The sequence below is a fragment of the Zingiber officinale genome, chromosome 1A (genome assembly GCF_018446385.1).
Source record: "Zingiber officinale cultivar Zhangliang chromosome 1A, Zo_v1.1, whole genome shotgun sequence".
In the NCBI taxonomy this organism is placed as follows: domain Eukaryota; kingdom Viridiplantae; phylum Streptophyta; class Magnoliopsida; order Zingiberales; family Zingiberaceae; genus Zingiber; species Zingiber officinale.
The window spans coordinates 183,621,564-183,639,310 of record NC_055987.1 but is presented as its reverse complement, the minus strand read 5'-3'; the positions used below and the strand labels follow the sequence as shown (position 1 = coordinate 183,639,310).

At 33.6% G+C, this 17,747-nt stretch overlaps 1 protein-coding gene across 2 annotated transcripts in view; it reads left to right on the top strand.

Moving 5' to 3' along the window:
• LOC122038609 (nuclear pore complex protein NUP205-like) overlaps window positions 1-17,747 on the top strand; it is a 71,798-nt gene that overhangs the window by 37,523 nt on the left and 16,528 nt on the right. Inside the window, exons 29-40 of one of the 2 annotated variants that reach the window (XM_042598414.1) lie at window positions 125-283; window positions 364-419; window positions 492-564; window positions 651-841; window positions 926-1,055; window positions 1,141-1,218; window positions 2,302-2,466; window positions 3,867-4,046; window positions 4,112-4,249; window positions 12,033-12,176; window positions 12,806-12,928; window positions 13,014-13,106. In XM_042598414.1, the coding sequence (XP_042454348.1) occupies window positions 125-283; window positions 364-419; window positions 492-564; window positions 651-841; window positions 926-1,055; window positions 1,141-1,218; window positions 2,302-2,466; window positions 3,867-4,046; window positions 4,112-4,249; window positions 12,033-12,176; window positions 12,806-12,928; window positions 13,014-13,106 (1,530 nt within the window). The remainder of the gene's footprint in view (window positions 1-124; window positions 284-363; window positions 420-491; window positions 565-650; window positions 842-925; window positions 1,056-1,140; window positions 1,219-2,301; window positions 2,467-3,866; window positions 4,047-4,111; window positions 4,250-12,032; window positions 12,177-12,805; window positions 12,929-13,013; window positions 13,107-17,747) is intronic. The other variant, XM_042598415.1, reaches the window with a different exon arrangement.

Sequence of the window (17,747 nt, the reverse complement as noted above, 5' to 3'; positions counted from 1 at the left end):
GTTTCATTTTGAGTTATTGTTAGTGAAATAATTGACTGGCATATGGTACCTGTTTCTGTGTACCCACAATTTTTTGGTATTTATATCCAAATGAAATGCAGTGTTTTCTTGGGACCTTTTTCAGTTATGTTCCCAGGGAAGTTATACTATTAATGATGCAGAGAAGACTGAGCTAAGAGCATCAATTCAACAGTTTCTTAGATGGGCCTGGAGGTATAACAAGAATCTTGAAGAACAAGCAGCCCAGCTTCATATGTTGTCGGGGTGGTCTCAGATTGTAGAGGTATTTTTTTCTCTACCCATGGATTTGACTATGTTAATGGTCTATATTGTTTCACCTTCGCATAATGCTGATTCTTTTAGGTTTCTATTTCTAAAAGAATGCTCCTTCTGGAAGACCGGTCTCAGATATTGTTTGAGTGAGTGTCTGATTTTGTTGTCTAGCTTTTGAAACTTGATCACATCTGATAAGCCCACCTTTTGATTTGAAGGTTGCTTGGTGCTTCATTGAGTGCATCAGCATCTCCTGATTGCACTTTAAGAATGGCATATGTATTAAGCAATGTAAGATCCTTCTGCTACTGTTTTCTTTATATACTTGGTTTGTAATTTTTTTGAGCCTCTGTGTTTTCTACCTGTGGTTTTTCAAGGTTGCGCTTACTTGTATGGCTAAATTAAGAGATGAACGATTCTTATGTCCTGGAGGTGTCGATTCTGATAGTGTCACGTGCCTTGATATCATATCAGTAAAGCAATTGTCCAATGGTGCTTGCCACTCTATACTTTATAAGCTTATGATGGCTATTCTAAGAAATGAATCATCTGAAACTTTGAGGCGGCGGTACTCTCCTAAAATTTCTGTTTCTTGAAATTTTAAGCAGACATCTTGACCCTAATCATGCTGCTCCTTAACTTTCCTCCACAGGCAATATGCATTACTACTTGGTTATTTTCAGTACTGCCGTAGCATACTTAACCCAGATGTTCCTGCATCCATCTTGAGATATTTACTTAGCACAGAGCATGATGATGATGATGAACTAAATCTTCAAAAGGTTCCTTTACTTTAATGTTGTAAATTGCCTTGAACCAATCTGTCTCTAAATACACAAGTGTTTTTGTCTCATTCAATGACAACAGATTGGCAAGGAGCAGGCTGAACTGGAGGGTGCCAACTTTTCCATAATAAAGAAGGAAGCTCAAGCAATCATTAATCTGGTAAAACCTTTATGTCTTATTGCGTGAATATGTATGTCTGATATAGTTGGCGCTGTATGATCATGTAACTGGTATCTAAAATGGCAATGTTTGGCATCAGTGAAGCTTGGTCACTAAATTTTATGAAGTGTGATTTCCTGTTGTGCATCATTGTGTGGATTAACTTGGAAGAATATTGAATCGAAGATCTAGGAGTAAGTGTGACACAGCGCCAAAATCTAACCTCGAATCATCCAAGATTTGAAAGAAATTGATGAATCAAGGGGATAAGTATCTTGCAAAAAGAAAATAAAAACTCAGAAAAAAAAACTTCAAAAAAAAATCTCACACAAGAATTAAAGGAAAATACATTAATTCAAAAGTGTCCTGTTACATGTGTTTCTAAACCTTTGTTATAGATTGACAACAATTTTTTCTTGGTAGAATAAACATTATAAATTCTAAAAGATTTTTTTTTCTAAAAACTGAACAAGTGTTTAAATTATCCAAATATTTTTTTAGAAATATAACAAAGTCTAAAATTTGATAATATCCAACTGTGCTAAATGCTAATTGATATATGTAAACATAGGATTTACTGATCTTGATGAATATCCTATTCGGAAATTATGGTGAATTTTAATGCCACCAATAGAAATTATGAAATTGAATTGGGTCAACAATATATACAATATTGATTCCAATTTAAATCTGCATACATACTGTAGACATTATATTTATCATCATTTTGCAAGGGGAAAGGTGTAATGCATGCCCAATACCAAGCTAATCCATTCTAGCAGCACATTCAATGTCTTGCCTGTTTTTTTGGCTGCATTTTAGGTTTTGTATCATTTATTACAGTTCTTATATGATAGAAAATTTCTTTATTGAGAAACAAAATCTCTTAATACTACACTGTAATTAGCTCTGAGATTCTTCTAAATTTTGTTTTTTTTTAAACATGTATCAAGTACTCTACATGAACTTTTAACAGTAGGTTTGGCACAATAATTGTTGAAATTGTTAATATCATACTATGAAAAGAGTATGGTATCATACCATATATATTTTATCTCTCTTGTTTGCTAATTCCATTTCCAGGTAACAAAGGATGCCATGCAAGGAAGTGAAGTTGGAAAGCCTGTGTCTTGTTATGTCCTTGATGCATTTCTTAGTATTGACCGTGATAAATTTTTCCTAAATCAACTTCAAAGTAGAGGAATCTTGCGGTCATGTCTAACGGAAATAAACAACTTCTCTTGCAAGGTATGTCTTCTTCCATAAAAATTTATTACTCTCAACTGGTACATGAAACTCAAAGTTGTTTGTGAGGAAGAGTTTATAGTTTGTAACTTTATAGGCTGAGTAGTTCGATCACCTAGAATTCTTCTATCAATACAAAATCATGTGCAACCTTGGAGTTTTTCAATATTTGATTACAACCCGCACCCTATCTTCACATGTTTAGAGACAATTGGCAGTTAGTCTGACATAACACAAGCTATATATGTGCCCCATATGACAAGTTAGATATGGATATCTAGCACAAGTTAGATACAGAACCCAAGGGGTTACCTGTTGCAAGAGAAAGCAAATTGGTAGCAAAAAATTGTGTTATTGAATGGATGATCAGAAGTTAGATATGTAATTTTTTTGTTGGTCTTACAATAACCAAGACTAGGTATGCCAGCAAATTTAAAGAACTAATTGAATGTAAAACCAAGACTATCCAAAATAAGCTTCATTGCCAATTTTTGCAAAACAAAATTGGTGTGTTCTGATCTCATGATCCTGCATGTCTCAGTTTTCTATCTTGCAAAAATGAAGATTTTTTTTTATTGAACTGGAGATAAAATTGGATTACTAAATTGATGATGTACAATGAGATATGGGCTCCATTTTTAGGTCTTACAATAACTTGTCTCATGAGATTGACAAAAAACAGACTAGTGCTAGAAAAGTTGTAAATAATAATAACTCAGAATGTTAAATAGAGAATATCTAATATTTTCGATATGACTTGATTCAAAGCAAGTAAAATAAATGTTCTCCAACCTCTCAATGTTGTATTCCTCAGTTGGCCATCCCTCAAAAGTGAAGAAAATGCTGATGAATGTTTTTTTATTATTGATTAAATAATAACTGGTGAGATGGGTAACCCCTTTCGTTGGCCATAGAATAACATGGTCACATAAGATTCAAGCAAAATAGATTCTCTGTTCATGCAATAGTAATAGTGGCATTAAAATAAAATAAAATTTCCATCAAGTAGAATTTTTGTAAAATCAAAAAATTTTGACCCTAAAATACTTTTTTATGCTTCACCTTCATGACAATTTTTTTCTGTGTCAAGCATAAGCTACTCAAAATATATTATGCTATCATTTCATCATTCTACATGCTTCATTAGATTAGAACATATTTAAGAACTCATAAATTAAATATGTTTCATTCTCACTTTTATCTCCTTGGTCCCATAGATCTATTTCCAGATCATTGTGTGCATGCTTAATTTGGGTGTTTTGAATCTTGTTTTCTGTTCAAATATTGTCTAGGTCATTTGAAGGTTGCTTGTAACTTGACACTATATTTGATTATTGTGCTTCACTAAATTGAAGATTGAAAATAGGGCTACACAGATGTTTCATCTACTATAATATTTTCAGCCTGTACAGGATGCTTTGTGCTCATTGGAATCACAACAGAGATTGTGCACCCTGGAGGCTCAACTTTCTTTGTTGTTGAGAGTCAGTGATAATTATGGGAAGCATGGTGCTCAAATCCTTTTGTCTATGGGTGCCTTAGATCAACTTGGTTCGTCAAAGGCTGTGTTATTGCAGAGCCAGGTAGTGTTAATTAGTTGTTAAGTTGATTGTAAGATACATGTTTCATGATTAGGTGACATTTCCAGGGAACCTCAAGATGGTATGGCACTCCTTCTGCAAGAGATAGACTTGGAGAGGCTGATAAGAAGAGATTGCTTGTAATTCCAGTTCTTAGATTGGTTTCTAGTTTGACATCACTTGTTGAGTCATCAGAGTACTTGGAGGTACTATTATTTTAATGTATTGCTTCAATTTTTCAGTTAAAGCAAAGTGACAACAGTGAACAAACAGGTAGGAGAGTGATCAGAATCAACTGCAACCATCAAATGAATATTCTATTATAGTAATGTACTAAAATTCCTTCTGTAACATGAAATTATCAAGTGCCTCAAACTAGAAGTCAAAATTCAGGAAATAGTATAGCCATCATTCCTAGGTTTGTTTGTTTTGTTAACTATGTTGTTCGTATGGTGAGGTTGTTATTCTTGCATTTGGTTATTTCTAGTGATATTTGGTAGAGTTTAATGACACATTAAGATCCATGTAGCCAGACTATAGTTGGGACTCTTAGGCTTTTTGGTTGATGATTTTTTTTTTATATTCAGTTTGCAGCTTTCAGAAAGTAAAATTAAGGTATTGAAAATTGAAAATGAAAAGATAAATATTTATCAGATCGTTCGACTTTAATAAATTCAAATGTGACAAAAAGTCATTTTTAAATATTTATTTTTTGGCTTTTTAATTTTATTTTATGAGAAACAAAGAAAGTATTGAGAAAAGCTTTCCAACCAAACAAAGCCTTGGCTTTGTTAGTGGCATTAATGTTTTGTAGTATTTTCACAGTTTTGGTAAATGTTGATGCTCAAAATTGGTAAAGTTCTGTTATGTCGTGTTAGGTCACATCAATTGTAATTCATGCCCCATTGTTGAATACTTGTATTAAGTGTCATTTGAATAAATTGCTTATGGTTCTACCCTTTTTTTCGTGTTTGTTGGAACTTTTTTTCATAGATGCATATCTTTGTGATCATGACAACAAATAGTTGAATGACAATGTTTTACAGAAAAATATTTTGTATGTGGATGTCTGACATAAACTGTAAGTGGATGCTGAATAAAGATATTATCTATCGAACTTGTTTTTCTGTCTTTGCTTGATGTGGTAAGTGACTATGATTGATTAAGCTTCTTGCTAGCTTAAGGTAGGTTTTGACTTTGCCTAGTTGGTAGAACGCCTTATACAATTGGTTATCAATGTACCTTAAGTACAAAAATGAGTCATGTGCAAGAAAGAATTACTTCTAGCAAAGAGAGATTCATAACTTCTATTCAAGATATTTATGTACTTGTGAATGATTTCACCAACCTTGCTTCTATTAACATTTGCACATTTTGATGCTACTATAATACTGTCAAGTGCATCAGCTGCAAAAGGTATACAACACCTTTAGCTTCAACGTCTTCTTCTTTGTTTTGGACAATTTCCAAAACTTGTTAAAAATTGTTTCTTGTCTGGTAGAAAATAGAATTTAGAAGTTGAAAATAAAATAAAGTAAATACTTAGAATTAATTTTTTATATTTTAAATTTATTATTGGTGGATGATGTGATAAATATTTTTTAAAAACTTTTGAATGACTTTTATTTTCTAAAAAACGAAAATTGAAAATGAAAATGGAAATTTTTAAGTTGCCAAAGGAGAAAATTTTCAGTTGTCAAATGAGGTCTTACAATCTTGAATTATTAGTGCACAACATTCTGAGACTTCACAAAGAGTTAAGCAATCTTCACAATATTAGGTAAAACTTCATACCATAGCTTTTTCTAGGTTGGACAAATTATCTGAAAATCATTTAATTGCAGCCAATGCATGAAAAACAATGTTTGTATCACAACCCTTCTTCCTTGTAGAACTATTAATTGGTTCTGCTGGAGAGTATCTTGGTCTTGCAAAAACAATTAGTGGGCTTTCAATTGATTCTTTCAGAAGAATTATAATGACTTGTGGTGTGGGCTTTTTATTTGGTGGGTAATATAATTGAAGCTACAGAGAAGCTATCAGCTTAGAAGGGAGAGCAAATTAAAGAAATGATTTTAAAACTGTGTATTACAATGATTAAATCTTCCTATACTAACTCTTAACGAATTATATGGGATTCAAAAGTGAAAGAAATCATTTTATCTACTAATGGTTGGCAAATTGGCATATCACCAAACCATTCTCTCATTGGCACTGTTAGAGATATATAGGTCTTTACAAATGACCAATGGTTAATTGTGGCAAACTTCAATTCTCCTCAATCTTTACTCAAGAAACATCGTAGAAGGTCATCAGCAGGTAGTGCAAAGTAGAATTTCACTTGTTTTTGTTATCAAATCTGTATGTGAATAACTTATTCAGAATAAGGTTGAATTAAATGAATATTCTAGTATGAACAACTAACAAAATAAAGTTATAACTGCAATGATTAGAATATATATCAGAGCATGGCCTTTTCTGTTGAGAAATAGAGAGATTTTGTTTCTTGCTCACTTTTCTTCTTTTGCAGCCATTGTTTGCCCTTTTTTTTGCTTAACTTACCTCCCAACTGATCCTCAAAAGTAGTAATGGATTCAATTACCTTGCAATAGTTTTTCACTAGTGTTATTTATTCTGTTTGCTTCTGGCCTTCTTATACCCCTCCTTGTTTCTCTGTCCTGCTAGTTTTGTATTCCTGCCAGTTTTCACTAGTGTTATTTACTCTGTATGCCTCCTTTGCCTACTACCTATTTTGCCACCTTAAATTATCTTGAGTTTGCCCACTATCTGACGACGGTGATGTTTATTAAGATTGTAGCTTATAGATTGCTAGATTGTATAGCTTCTTTTGAAATTTGACTAAGGTAATGTAATGTGGAGCAAATAGAATATGAATAGAACAATACCATATTGCAATAGGATTTTATCCAGCTTTCATATATTCACTACATATTTTGGTTTTCTTAATAGTTAATATCTTGTTTGTAAGGGACAAACTAATCCATTGAATTTTTTTGTAAAATTTCTTTCGCAGTCACACCTCTAGTGTTTCCTGTTTGATGGATTTGGCAATGATGTATACCTAGCTGCATGAGAAAATCTCAAGTTTCTAGATTGTCATATAAGTCTCACAAATATCTTAGATGGAAAGTAGAAGTGTCAAATGGGTTAAGCCAGCATAACATATGCACTTCGCATGATCCAACCCTATATGAGTTGGGTTGTACTTGGATATGGACTAAGGATGACAATTTCTTCTGAATTTGATGGAGGATCTGATATCCGACCCGAATGGAGGAGGGTATGGATGGGCTATTGATATTCGACATGAATATCCAATTAAATTATATATATATATATATATTAAGATTTTTTTTTTTTGCAAAACCTGCTAACTATTTATATATATATCTGCCCATGACGAACCAGTCATGGCTGATCCCAAGTCCGGATAAAGAAGGGTTGCCTTAGGTTGCCGGTCAGCATTAAAATTATGACAAATATTCAATGAATGGATTTATTAAATTATTGTACTAATGCTAGGTTGTTTCCCAGAAGGAACGTGTTGCAGGGTCCGACTGTAACGTCTCGGCAAGGACAGCTACATCTCTAAAACTCGGGTGTAGTGCTAAATATGTAAGAGTTCGCGTTATAGGGTCTGATTGTAATGTATTGATAAGGACCGCTACATCTCCATAAGAATTTTGGTGTAGTGTTAAATAGGCTATAGTTCTCACACCATAAGTTGGATAAGAACAAATATGGTAGGAAAACTAATAATCTAAGATTTAGAATTTGGAATATAGAAACCTTGTAAATCAATGGAGGTAATATATACAATGATTAGGAGAAAAATTGATATTTTCAGTGTACAAGAGACAAAATGGGTAGACATGTAAGCAAAACTGATAAAGAACTCGAGTTTTAAGTTATGATACACAAGAAAGAGTAAAACAAGAAATGGAGCGAGTATTGTTGTAAATAGTTCATTAAATGATGAATTTGCACTAGTAATTAGAAAAGAGAGAGTTATAGCCTTAAAGTAATAGTGGCGAAAGAAACTATGAACATAATTAGCATTTATGCACCGCAAGTAGGATTATATGAAGTTACCAAATCAAGGTTTTGGGATGACTTAGATGAAATATTACAAAATATTTTGCTAAATAAAATGATTTTAATAGGAGGTGATCTAAATGACATGTCAAAGTAAAAAATGAAGAATATGAGAAGGTACATGGGGGTTATGAGTTTGGAACGAAAAATGAGGAAGGGAAAACTATATTAGATTTTGCAATAGCATATGATCTTATATTAGCTAATATATTTTTTTAAGAAAAGAAAAGAACACTTATCACTTTCAAAAGTGGGAATAATAAATCGCAAATTGACTTTCTTATGGTTAAGAAAAAAAATAGAAAGATTTGTAAACATTGCAAGGTCATCCAAAGTTTAACTACCCAATATAGGTTAGTAGTGTTGGATATACGTCTCAAGCATAATATCAATATAAAAAAATATATACGACTCCTAAAATTAAGTTGTAGAAGTTAAAGGATAAGAAACAAAATATATTTAAGGAGAAGGTAGAATATAAGTATTAGGTGAAATATATGGTGACTTTAATACGACATAGGATAAGATGATATCAAAGTTGAAAATAGTAACTAAGAGTGTACTCGGTAAGTGAAAGGGACATGCACCACTAAGTAAGGAATCTTAGTGGTGGAATGAAAAATTATAAGAAAAAGTGAAGGAGAAACGTACAATTTATAAGGAATTATATATTTGTAAGAATGAGAAAATTTTTTAAAAATATATAATAGTCAAGAAATAGGCTAAGAAAGTAGTGAATGAAGCAAAGAATGAAACTTTTGAATTATTATATCAGAAATTGAATACAAAAGAAGGAGAAAGAGACATTTATAGAATTGCTAAATTGAGAGAAAGGCAGATAAGAGATCTTATCCAAATAAAATGTATTAAAATGAATGTAATAGGGTACTAGTAAACGATGGAGAAATAAAAGAACGGTAAAGAGATATTTTTATTAACTTTTTAATGAAGGTTTAGGGGACCAACTTAACTTAAGTAATTTAAGTAGGTTAAATGAGTATAGAAATTTAAATTTTTATCGTAGATTTTAAACTTCAGAAGTAGAATAAGTTTTAAATGGGATGCACGATGGAAAAGCAGTTGCACCAGATGATATTCCGATAAACGTATGGAAATGTTTAGGAAAACAAGGTATTGAATGTCTTATAAATTATTTAACATGATATTGAAAACGAAAAAAATATCTGATCAATGTAGGATAAGTACTCTAGTTCCCTTATATAAGAATAAGCGAGACGTATAAAATTTTACATGCTATAGAAGTATTAAACTAACGAGTTATACCATGAAACTTTGTGAAAGTAATAGAAAAAAGATTAAGGAAGGAGACAAGACGACCGAAAATAAATTTGGGTTCATGCTTGGAAGGTCGATAATAGAAGATATACATCTTCTTAGATAATTAGTTGAAAAATATCGGGAGAAAAAAAAAGATTTACACATGGTATTCATTGATTTAGAAAAGTTTATGATAGAGTTATAAGAGAAATTATATGGAGAATTCTAGAAAAGAGAGGTGTTAGCATAACATATATTGAACTGATTAAGAATATGTACGAGGATGTAACGACTAGAGTAAAGATGTTAGGTGAAATAACTGAAGCATTTCCAATAAAGATAGGGTTACATCAAGGATCAACTCTAAGTCCCTATCTTTTTACACTAATTTTAGACGAATTCACTCCACACATTCTTAAGATAGGAGATGATGAGTTGCCTGAAACCAAGAGCTTTAGATATTTAGGATCGTTTTTGTAAAATGATGGAAGGATTGAGAGAGATGTTTTACATAGCATGCAAGCAGGATGGTTGGATTTTATATGATCGTAAAGTACCTCTAAAACTTAAAGGAAAATTCTACATAACCGCAGTTTGATTTGCTATGTTATATGGAGCTGAGTGTTAAGGTATGACTCGAGCACATGAGCAGAAAATGAGTTGTAGAGATGAGGATGTTAAGGTGGATGTGTGGACATACGAGGATGAACAGAATAAGAAATGATATCATTAGTGAAAAAGTTAGAGTTGCATCTACTGTGGGAAAACTTCGAGAGACTTGTTTAAGATGATATAAACATGTACTTTGATGACCAATAAATGTTCTAATTAGACAATGTGAAACTATGATAAACACACATATTAAACGAGGAAGAAGAATACTGAAAAAAACTTGGTTAGCAACAATAAAAAAAAATTATTTAAGTATAGATGATGATATAGTAGGAGATAGAGCTCAAAGTGCAAAAGGATCTGGATATCCGACTCCACCTAGTGGGATAAGGTTTGGTGGTTGTTATTTGGAGTATTCTATATAAATGTTTAATCCATTTTTTTAATTATATAAATATGATATTAATTCTAATATGCTTTTGTTGAATGATAATAGTTAGATGGAAAGAAGAAAAATTATAAAAGGCCAGCCCGGTGCACGAAGCTCCTGCCATGTAGGGTCCTGGGGAAGGATCCATTATACGCAGAAAAATTATAAGTAAAAAAAAAATCCAATCCTTTAATGGGTATGACTATAGGGATGGATTTCCGATACCTGATGGGTATGGGGACGGAGGATATGAAACCCGACCTGAACCTGACATTTTGCCATCCTAGTGATCCTTGACTTTGCAGTCCGTAGATCAGAATTCACTCTACAAAAAATCGAGCTGTGCCTGGTGTAGCATGTGCATCTTGTGCCTCGCTAGCATGTCTATCCTGTCTTGCATTCCCATATAAATTTTATCATTTCTCTTCTTTACCCTAAAGCATTTTTGTTAGAAAAAAAGACATAAGGGTATAAATTGCCACAGCAGCTTGATCTTAAAATAAACCTATTCCTTAATAATCTCCTACATTTCATTCCAATTTCCAATCAATCTATCTCAATCAGTGAGCACTGTCATGGTGACATGGCCACTCATATCTCTGCGTCATGGTGACATTGCCCCTTATGTCACCTCTCTTTGTCCATTTGTTATTCAATAAAGAAAGGGGCACTTTTAGTTTCTGCATTTCAATATTTAAACATTAACATTTTTTATATGTGTTTTTTACTTTTTAAGTTTTCTTTATTCTCTTTTTGTAGAAACATGGTAGGTGTGTTGTACTGGCTCTAATGGTCCTGAAATAGATTCATGTAATGTCAATATATTTGAATGGGATCAGTTCAATACTGACAAGAAATTATGTGTTATAGAAGATAATAACATCATTGAGTTTCTGCCAGTACCAAACATTAGATTCATTGCAGGTGAGGTTGTAGGTGGCGTGAATACCTAAGAGGCTAAGACTGTTTTTAAAACTGTTTCAGGCTAAGATAGTGAAAAACACATATTAGCTCACCAACTGGTTAACATGGTAGCAGTAGCAAAAGCTTGGATGGAAATATTATACCCAGCAGACTAAATAAATAAATAAAAATTTTATTATAATTTTTAAATTAAAATAAATGAAATATAAAATTAATTAGATAATTTTATTAGGGTTTAATAAAGTTTCTTTAGATTATCTCTCCACCATAACTAGGAGTTGAAAAAAATAACCTAAGTTTAATTAAAAAAAATTTGAAATCCGACACCACTCACGAGCTAATGCTGTCTCTAGTCTCTAACTTAAATCTTGAAGAAGTAAACCTCTGTTTATTGGGTCATTCTTGCTGAATGTTTTGCACCTGTCTCTTTGAGTAAAGCACTCAATATATCTTATAATGGTACATTATTATTTGTGTTATGCTGACATAAAATGCATTCTTAGTATCTGGATTTGGCAATCTGGAGTATGGAATGAAGTTGCTCTGTTAATTTGTGTTGAGTTATATTAGTATGTATATTTTTATCCATCCTGTTCAGCCCTGTAGAATCTCCAATTGTTTTTGTTCAGGTTAAAAATAAAATTGTACGTGAAGTCTTAGATTTTGTCAAGGGACACCAATCAACTTTCAATCAAATTCTGAAGGAAGATATCTCAGATGCTGATGAGCTGACTTTGGAGCGGAGTAACCTTGTTGTCTCTATTCTCAGCAAGGTATCATCTCACGCTGAAGTTTCTTGGATTCTATGTCATGGGTGTTCATTCAGTTCAAACCAAATCGAACCTAGCCAAATTAACCAAACCAAATTTTATATATTAATTTTTAGTGATCAAACCAAAATGAATAAGAATGTAAATTAATTGTAACAAAATCAAATTTTTTCTGTTTTATTTGGTTTTGATTGAACTAAAATTTCATCTCTACATTATAATTTTTAAATTTTATTATAAATTAAATATTTTTTGATCAATTGTTATTTTATAATATGTAATATGTTAGATTAAGTTGTTATATTATAATTTTTTTGTTATAAATTTAATAAATAATAAATGCTACACAATGAATTTCAATGAAAAATGTATATTTTATCATTAAAAAAGAAAAAGATAAGTTTGGTTTACAAATTATCAAACCGAAATCGAACTTTGAGTGTTTTGTGCTTTGGTCAATCCAAACCAAACTAAATCAATTTGATTAAGAATTCAAACTAAGTCAATTTTAATTCAGTTTATTTTGTTTTAGTATTGAACTCCCCCTTTCTGTGTTCTTTCCATACTATGTTTTGCTTCACTAAAATTCCAATGTCTTTGTTTCATTGTTGTCATAAATTTATTCATTCAAGGTATGGCCATATGAAGAAAATGATGAATATGGTTTTGTTCAAGAACTTTTCTCCATGATGCACATTCTTTTTAGATTTGAGTTTGCATCTTCCAATTTTGCCAAATCATCTGATGCGCTTGAGGTATGCTCTCCATTTGTTTTAGTTTTTTATGGTAGAGTACATATGTTCACATTCTGTTTTGTGATGCATGTTAACAACTGTGCAGAATCAAAAATCAGAGTTTCTTACTTTTCATCTGTGCTTTAGCTTGAGTTCATATCTGTATTCGCTGTTGAAGAGGAAACTAATCAGGTTGCAGGTGGGTATATGTGCATTTCCTGCTTTAAACTCAATGTTTGATGCCTGTAGTAGAATATTCTTATTGCCTTGTAAACAAGTGTTAATTAGCTAAATAGTGTCCTAGAATATCTTGGAGAATATGGCTTGATATTACCAGTAACAGATCTTGCATGGTCTGTGTCGAAGATGCTTCAATATTCAACTATACATACAAACCCTTTGATGTACTGTACAAATCTTGAATGCTGCTTTGTATTGGTGCAGTTTAGAATTTTACTTTAATTGACTTCCCACAATAACAACGTAGAAAATAAATTGCTTTTAACTATAAAATATATTTTCCTATTAGTTTCTCATAACATTAGTAGTCTTCAAATAAGAACATTCCTGGTTCCTCTAACCTTCTTTTATGCTTTGGTTAATTAAATTGTTTATAGGCTTGCATTCTTGTTGGTATTACTTATGTATAAGATAATCATGCTCTTTGATTAGCTGAAGCTGTATATTAGCTGCTTTACCTTGTATATTTTAATCCCTCTTCTCCTCTCAGTGTTCTTGTATGTATAGGTTGCTCCATATGTACTTTTCAGTATGCTTATCTTGTCAGATAACTTTTGTACATCCATCTGGTACATCTGCAGCATTAGTTTTTAACCAATGAGAAAACTTTTAACAGAATTGAGATGGGCTACAAGAGAAAAAGGTTGGAAACAACCGACACTTTATGTTTAGGCATACCCTTTTGCAACTAAATGTGTATTGTAGCCATCAAATTTATCATTGAAAATTATTTGATTGCACTATTTTAAATATCATTCCATTGTGCCTGATATGGGCAACGTAGAGTTCTACTCCTGCATCGCGACTTGACATGGGCTGTGTGATGTAACACACCTGGGAGAGGTCTCTGGAGATTTGATGTGGAAGACTCCAGCATACTGCCGTGTGCATGTGTTTTCTTCTGCACCACCCTCATCGTGTTACTGATGCTCTGTTATTTGAGGCGTGGATCGAGAAAGGAAAGGAATCCCTGCAAAAAAAATCCTTCAAAGCAAATGAAGAGAAAGGCAATGGATGGGTAACGAATCACTGTAGAAAGGAAGACGGAAAGAGAAACAAAAAAAAAATAGCATCGTTACTGCCGGCCGCCCTGCATGAGCAGCCAGCCGTGCTGCATGCGCGAACAGCGGCGAAGGCTGCGCGAGCAACGGCGAAGGTGGGAAAGGAATCCTTGCGGAAAAAAATTCCTTTGAGTGAAGGAATAGAAAAGAAAAGACAGAGAAGGGGAGAAAAAGGAATCCCTAGAAAAGCCTGCAGAAAGGAAGAGACGGAAAGGAAGAGGGAAAGAAACAAAGGCGAAAACGCGCGAGACGGCTGTGCAGGCTTCTAGGCTTTATTGGCATCAGCATGGTGCTGGAGGTGGACAGCTGACCTCGTTTGATGCCAGCTGGAGAGGCTATAGCCGTGGAGGTCAGGAGCGATCGCCTGAAACCTAACGCCGACGAAGGAGAGCATTGGTGTCTCCAAGAGTACCGTATCTCAGTGAATCTATGGAGGAAGAGCACAGTGTCCAATTTCCCTGCAACACAAGGAAAGATTAAGTTGGAAGATGCATGAAAGGAAGGAGGGGGGATTAAATTAGCCAACCTTGACCAGTGTGAGCTACGTGGAGGCTGAAGCCATTGATATCGAAGTGAGCATGCTCTACGTTATCCATCATCACCTGATATGTTTTACTTCTGGTTTCGTAGACGGAGAGGAACTCGATCTGCATGTCCTGGATGGACGAATAGGGGAAGTCGCTGTGGTCCTGGCCAGTGAACCTGGAGACGGCAGCCAGGGTAAGGGGGAGCCAGAGGAGGGTGAACCCTAGGAGGAGGTTCCTGTGCGGCGAGCATGGTTGTGGGCGGAGACGTGATGGCGGGAAGGCAGGAAAAGTCGTTCTGCCCGATTTTGAGGGGACAAAAAATTGTTTACAAATGAATCTGCGGATGGATTCATAAATCTGTCTGCACATTAGTTGGTAACAAGTAAACAAGGGAATGGATAAATAATCCATCCTCTTTCATGAAATAAACAATGGAAAATTTTCGGTGCAGAAAATTTTCCTTAGTCTTTGAATTCGCCCTGGTAGCTATGCTCCTTTCATCATCTTCTTTGTCTTCTTGTTTTCCTCATGCATGGCATGCTTTTTATGGGTCACCGAAGGCTTCCTACTATGATCTGTGATTCTGTGAATAATTACATTGACACTAGAAACTTGCAGAAAAGAGGATCTCAAATGTGTGTACGAGATAGACTTAGTAATGGATGCATGTGGATGTGTTCTTGTAGGAATGACCTCTAAATTTGCCTGTTGGTAAAGGTACTAAGAGGAGAGGATTTGTAGATACAAAAAAAAAAAAAAAATACAGGTAAGGGATTGTTTACAAGAATGATCTCTAAATGGAAGGAGCTGCCTACATCGATGAAACACTTGAACTGGAGTTTGAGTTGCACAATTCTGGCAATTTAGTGAACGTGGAATAGGTGGAGGGACAATACTAATGTGGATGAAGAATATTGTGTAATCTCAACTAAAGGAAGAAGGGTGTTGGGGCACTAGGTAATCAGTGGAGATACACTTAGTAATGGATACAGTGGAATGATAGATAGATAACCTTGCCTATCACTAAAGGTATTAGTGGTAAGAGGAGTTGTAGATGTACAAAACAAATACTAGTGTGATTTGAGGATCTGATGGAGGAAGCTGCCTACATCAATGGAACACTTGTAATGGATGTTTAGTTGGACAATTTTTGCAATTTAGTGAATGTAGGAATAAGTTAAGGGACAATACTATTATGCATGTGAGGAATGCTGTGTAATCTCGACGAAGCTGACATCAACAGAGAAGAATGTTGAGTCACTTGACGGTATAAATGATTTTACTGTATCGAGCTCAACTAATGACGTTATTTTTCTTAGAATTTAGGTAAAACATTAATCTAATACATGAAATTTATATTGGTTTTTTTACATCTAATTCAATTTAAGATTGTAAGAAGTTATAGATTACTATATTTTTACATATTTGGATAGACAATTTGAGAAATAAGTTTATAATTAAGATTTAGACAAATTAATATATACTATGTATAAATTTTACATAAGATTTGTTCATGAACATTAATGAACCAAACTCACCAGTGTTCAAATTTGTTTATTTTATATATATATATATATATATATATACTATTTTCAGAATATAAACGGGCTTTTATTGAACCAAACACCAAGCTTGGCCACGAATATTTTAGTCATTTACATCCTAGAGGTACTAGCTAATTATATTATTGTCTTTTTCATACCCAAAATATATAATGAGTTGAACAAAAAAAACTTAGCTTGTGATACCTTAAAAAATAAGGGTGACTGAAAATTATCAGTGATAACATGTAAATGTTTTGAATTAGTCTTGGGTGTCAAAAAATTAATAATTTTAGTTTCTAGTTTGATAGTTCTTTTGATGATTTGAAAATACTTTAGTGAGATTATTGGATTCCACATTAGTCATCATTCTTTCCACTTTTGTTTGTATTTAAGTTGGTGTAAAGGGGACAGATTCACCAGTTCACAGATTCCTCACTTGACACTGTTGCTGCTCACCGAGCACCCGCTGCCTCTCAGTCGGCAACTCCATCCATGACTACAATGGCATGGCCTCTGGTTGACGGTGCCACATCTCTGTCTGCTGCACTTCACCACTTTCTGGGTTCCCGATTTCTTTGAGCCTAGACGGAAAGGAAAAAAAATAGAGTGCTCTTCTGCAACATAGCTTGCTGTCAGTTGACAATTCGCTTCCATTTGTCCCAACACCCTCTTTCATCCATGAAAGCACTCAAATTTTCCATCACTGTACATCTTTACCTCCTCTCTGTTCTTGATCTCTGCTTGATATCAGGAACTCTAGAAGTAGCTTCTACAGCCATCTCTGACTGCCACCCATCTGTCTTTTGTTGTGTCAGCCTGTCTCCCGAGTCACCTGCCTTTGGCGGCCTAGATTGGCAAGTCACTTCCTCACAAAACCACATTGGAGTTTCAGCTCGACAATCCTACTGCCTTCCACCAATGATGACTAGAATCTCGCTGCCATCTGTGTGAGATTGGTTGACAATTACTTTAATCCCACAACCTGACCTCTGTGAGATTGGGAATTGGAAGAAACTCAGTTATCAATTACTTTTTGTGGGCTTGAATTACTAGCAGTAGTCAAAAAAGGGGGGAAAGGTATAGTGAGTAAACAAAAAAGAAAAAAGAGTTGTTTAAGTGGTGAGTTCATCTTTGGATATAATACAAGGTCAGGATTCACTAAAACTTATTATCGCAAGAGGAATTTAAAAATTCCTAGATGGAGCAATATCATATGCAACTCATCTCATCAAACGATACATTTTTAATTTTAACAAAGTTAGTATGATTTTGATAAATTTACAATCGCTTTTTCTAAAAATTGATTGTGTTTGTTTAGGCGGTCAATTTGAATTTCCTGAATTTAATTAGCATTCTTCTTTTTTGCATTTTAATTTGCTTATCATGTATCCTTTTTCATGCATTTTATTCAGTTTCTCACATTGCTTTATTTTACCATTATCATTATTTATTAATACTTAGATCAAGA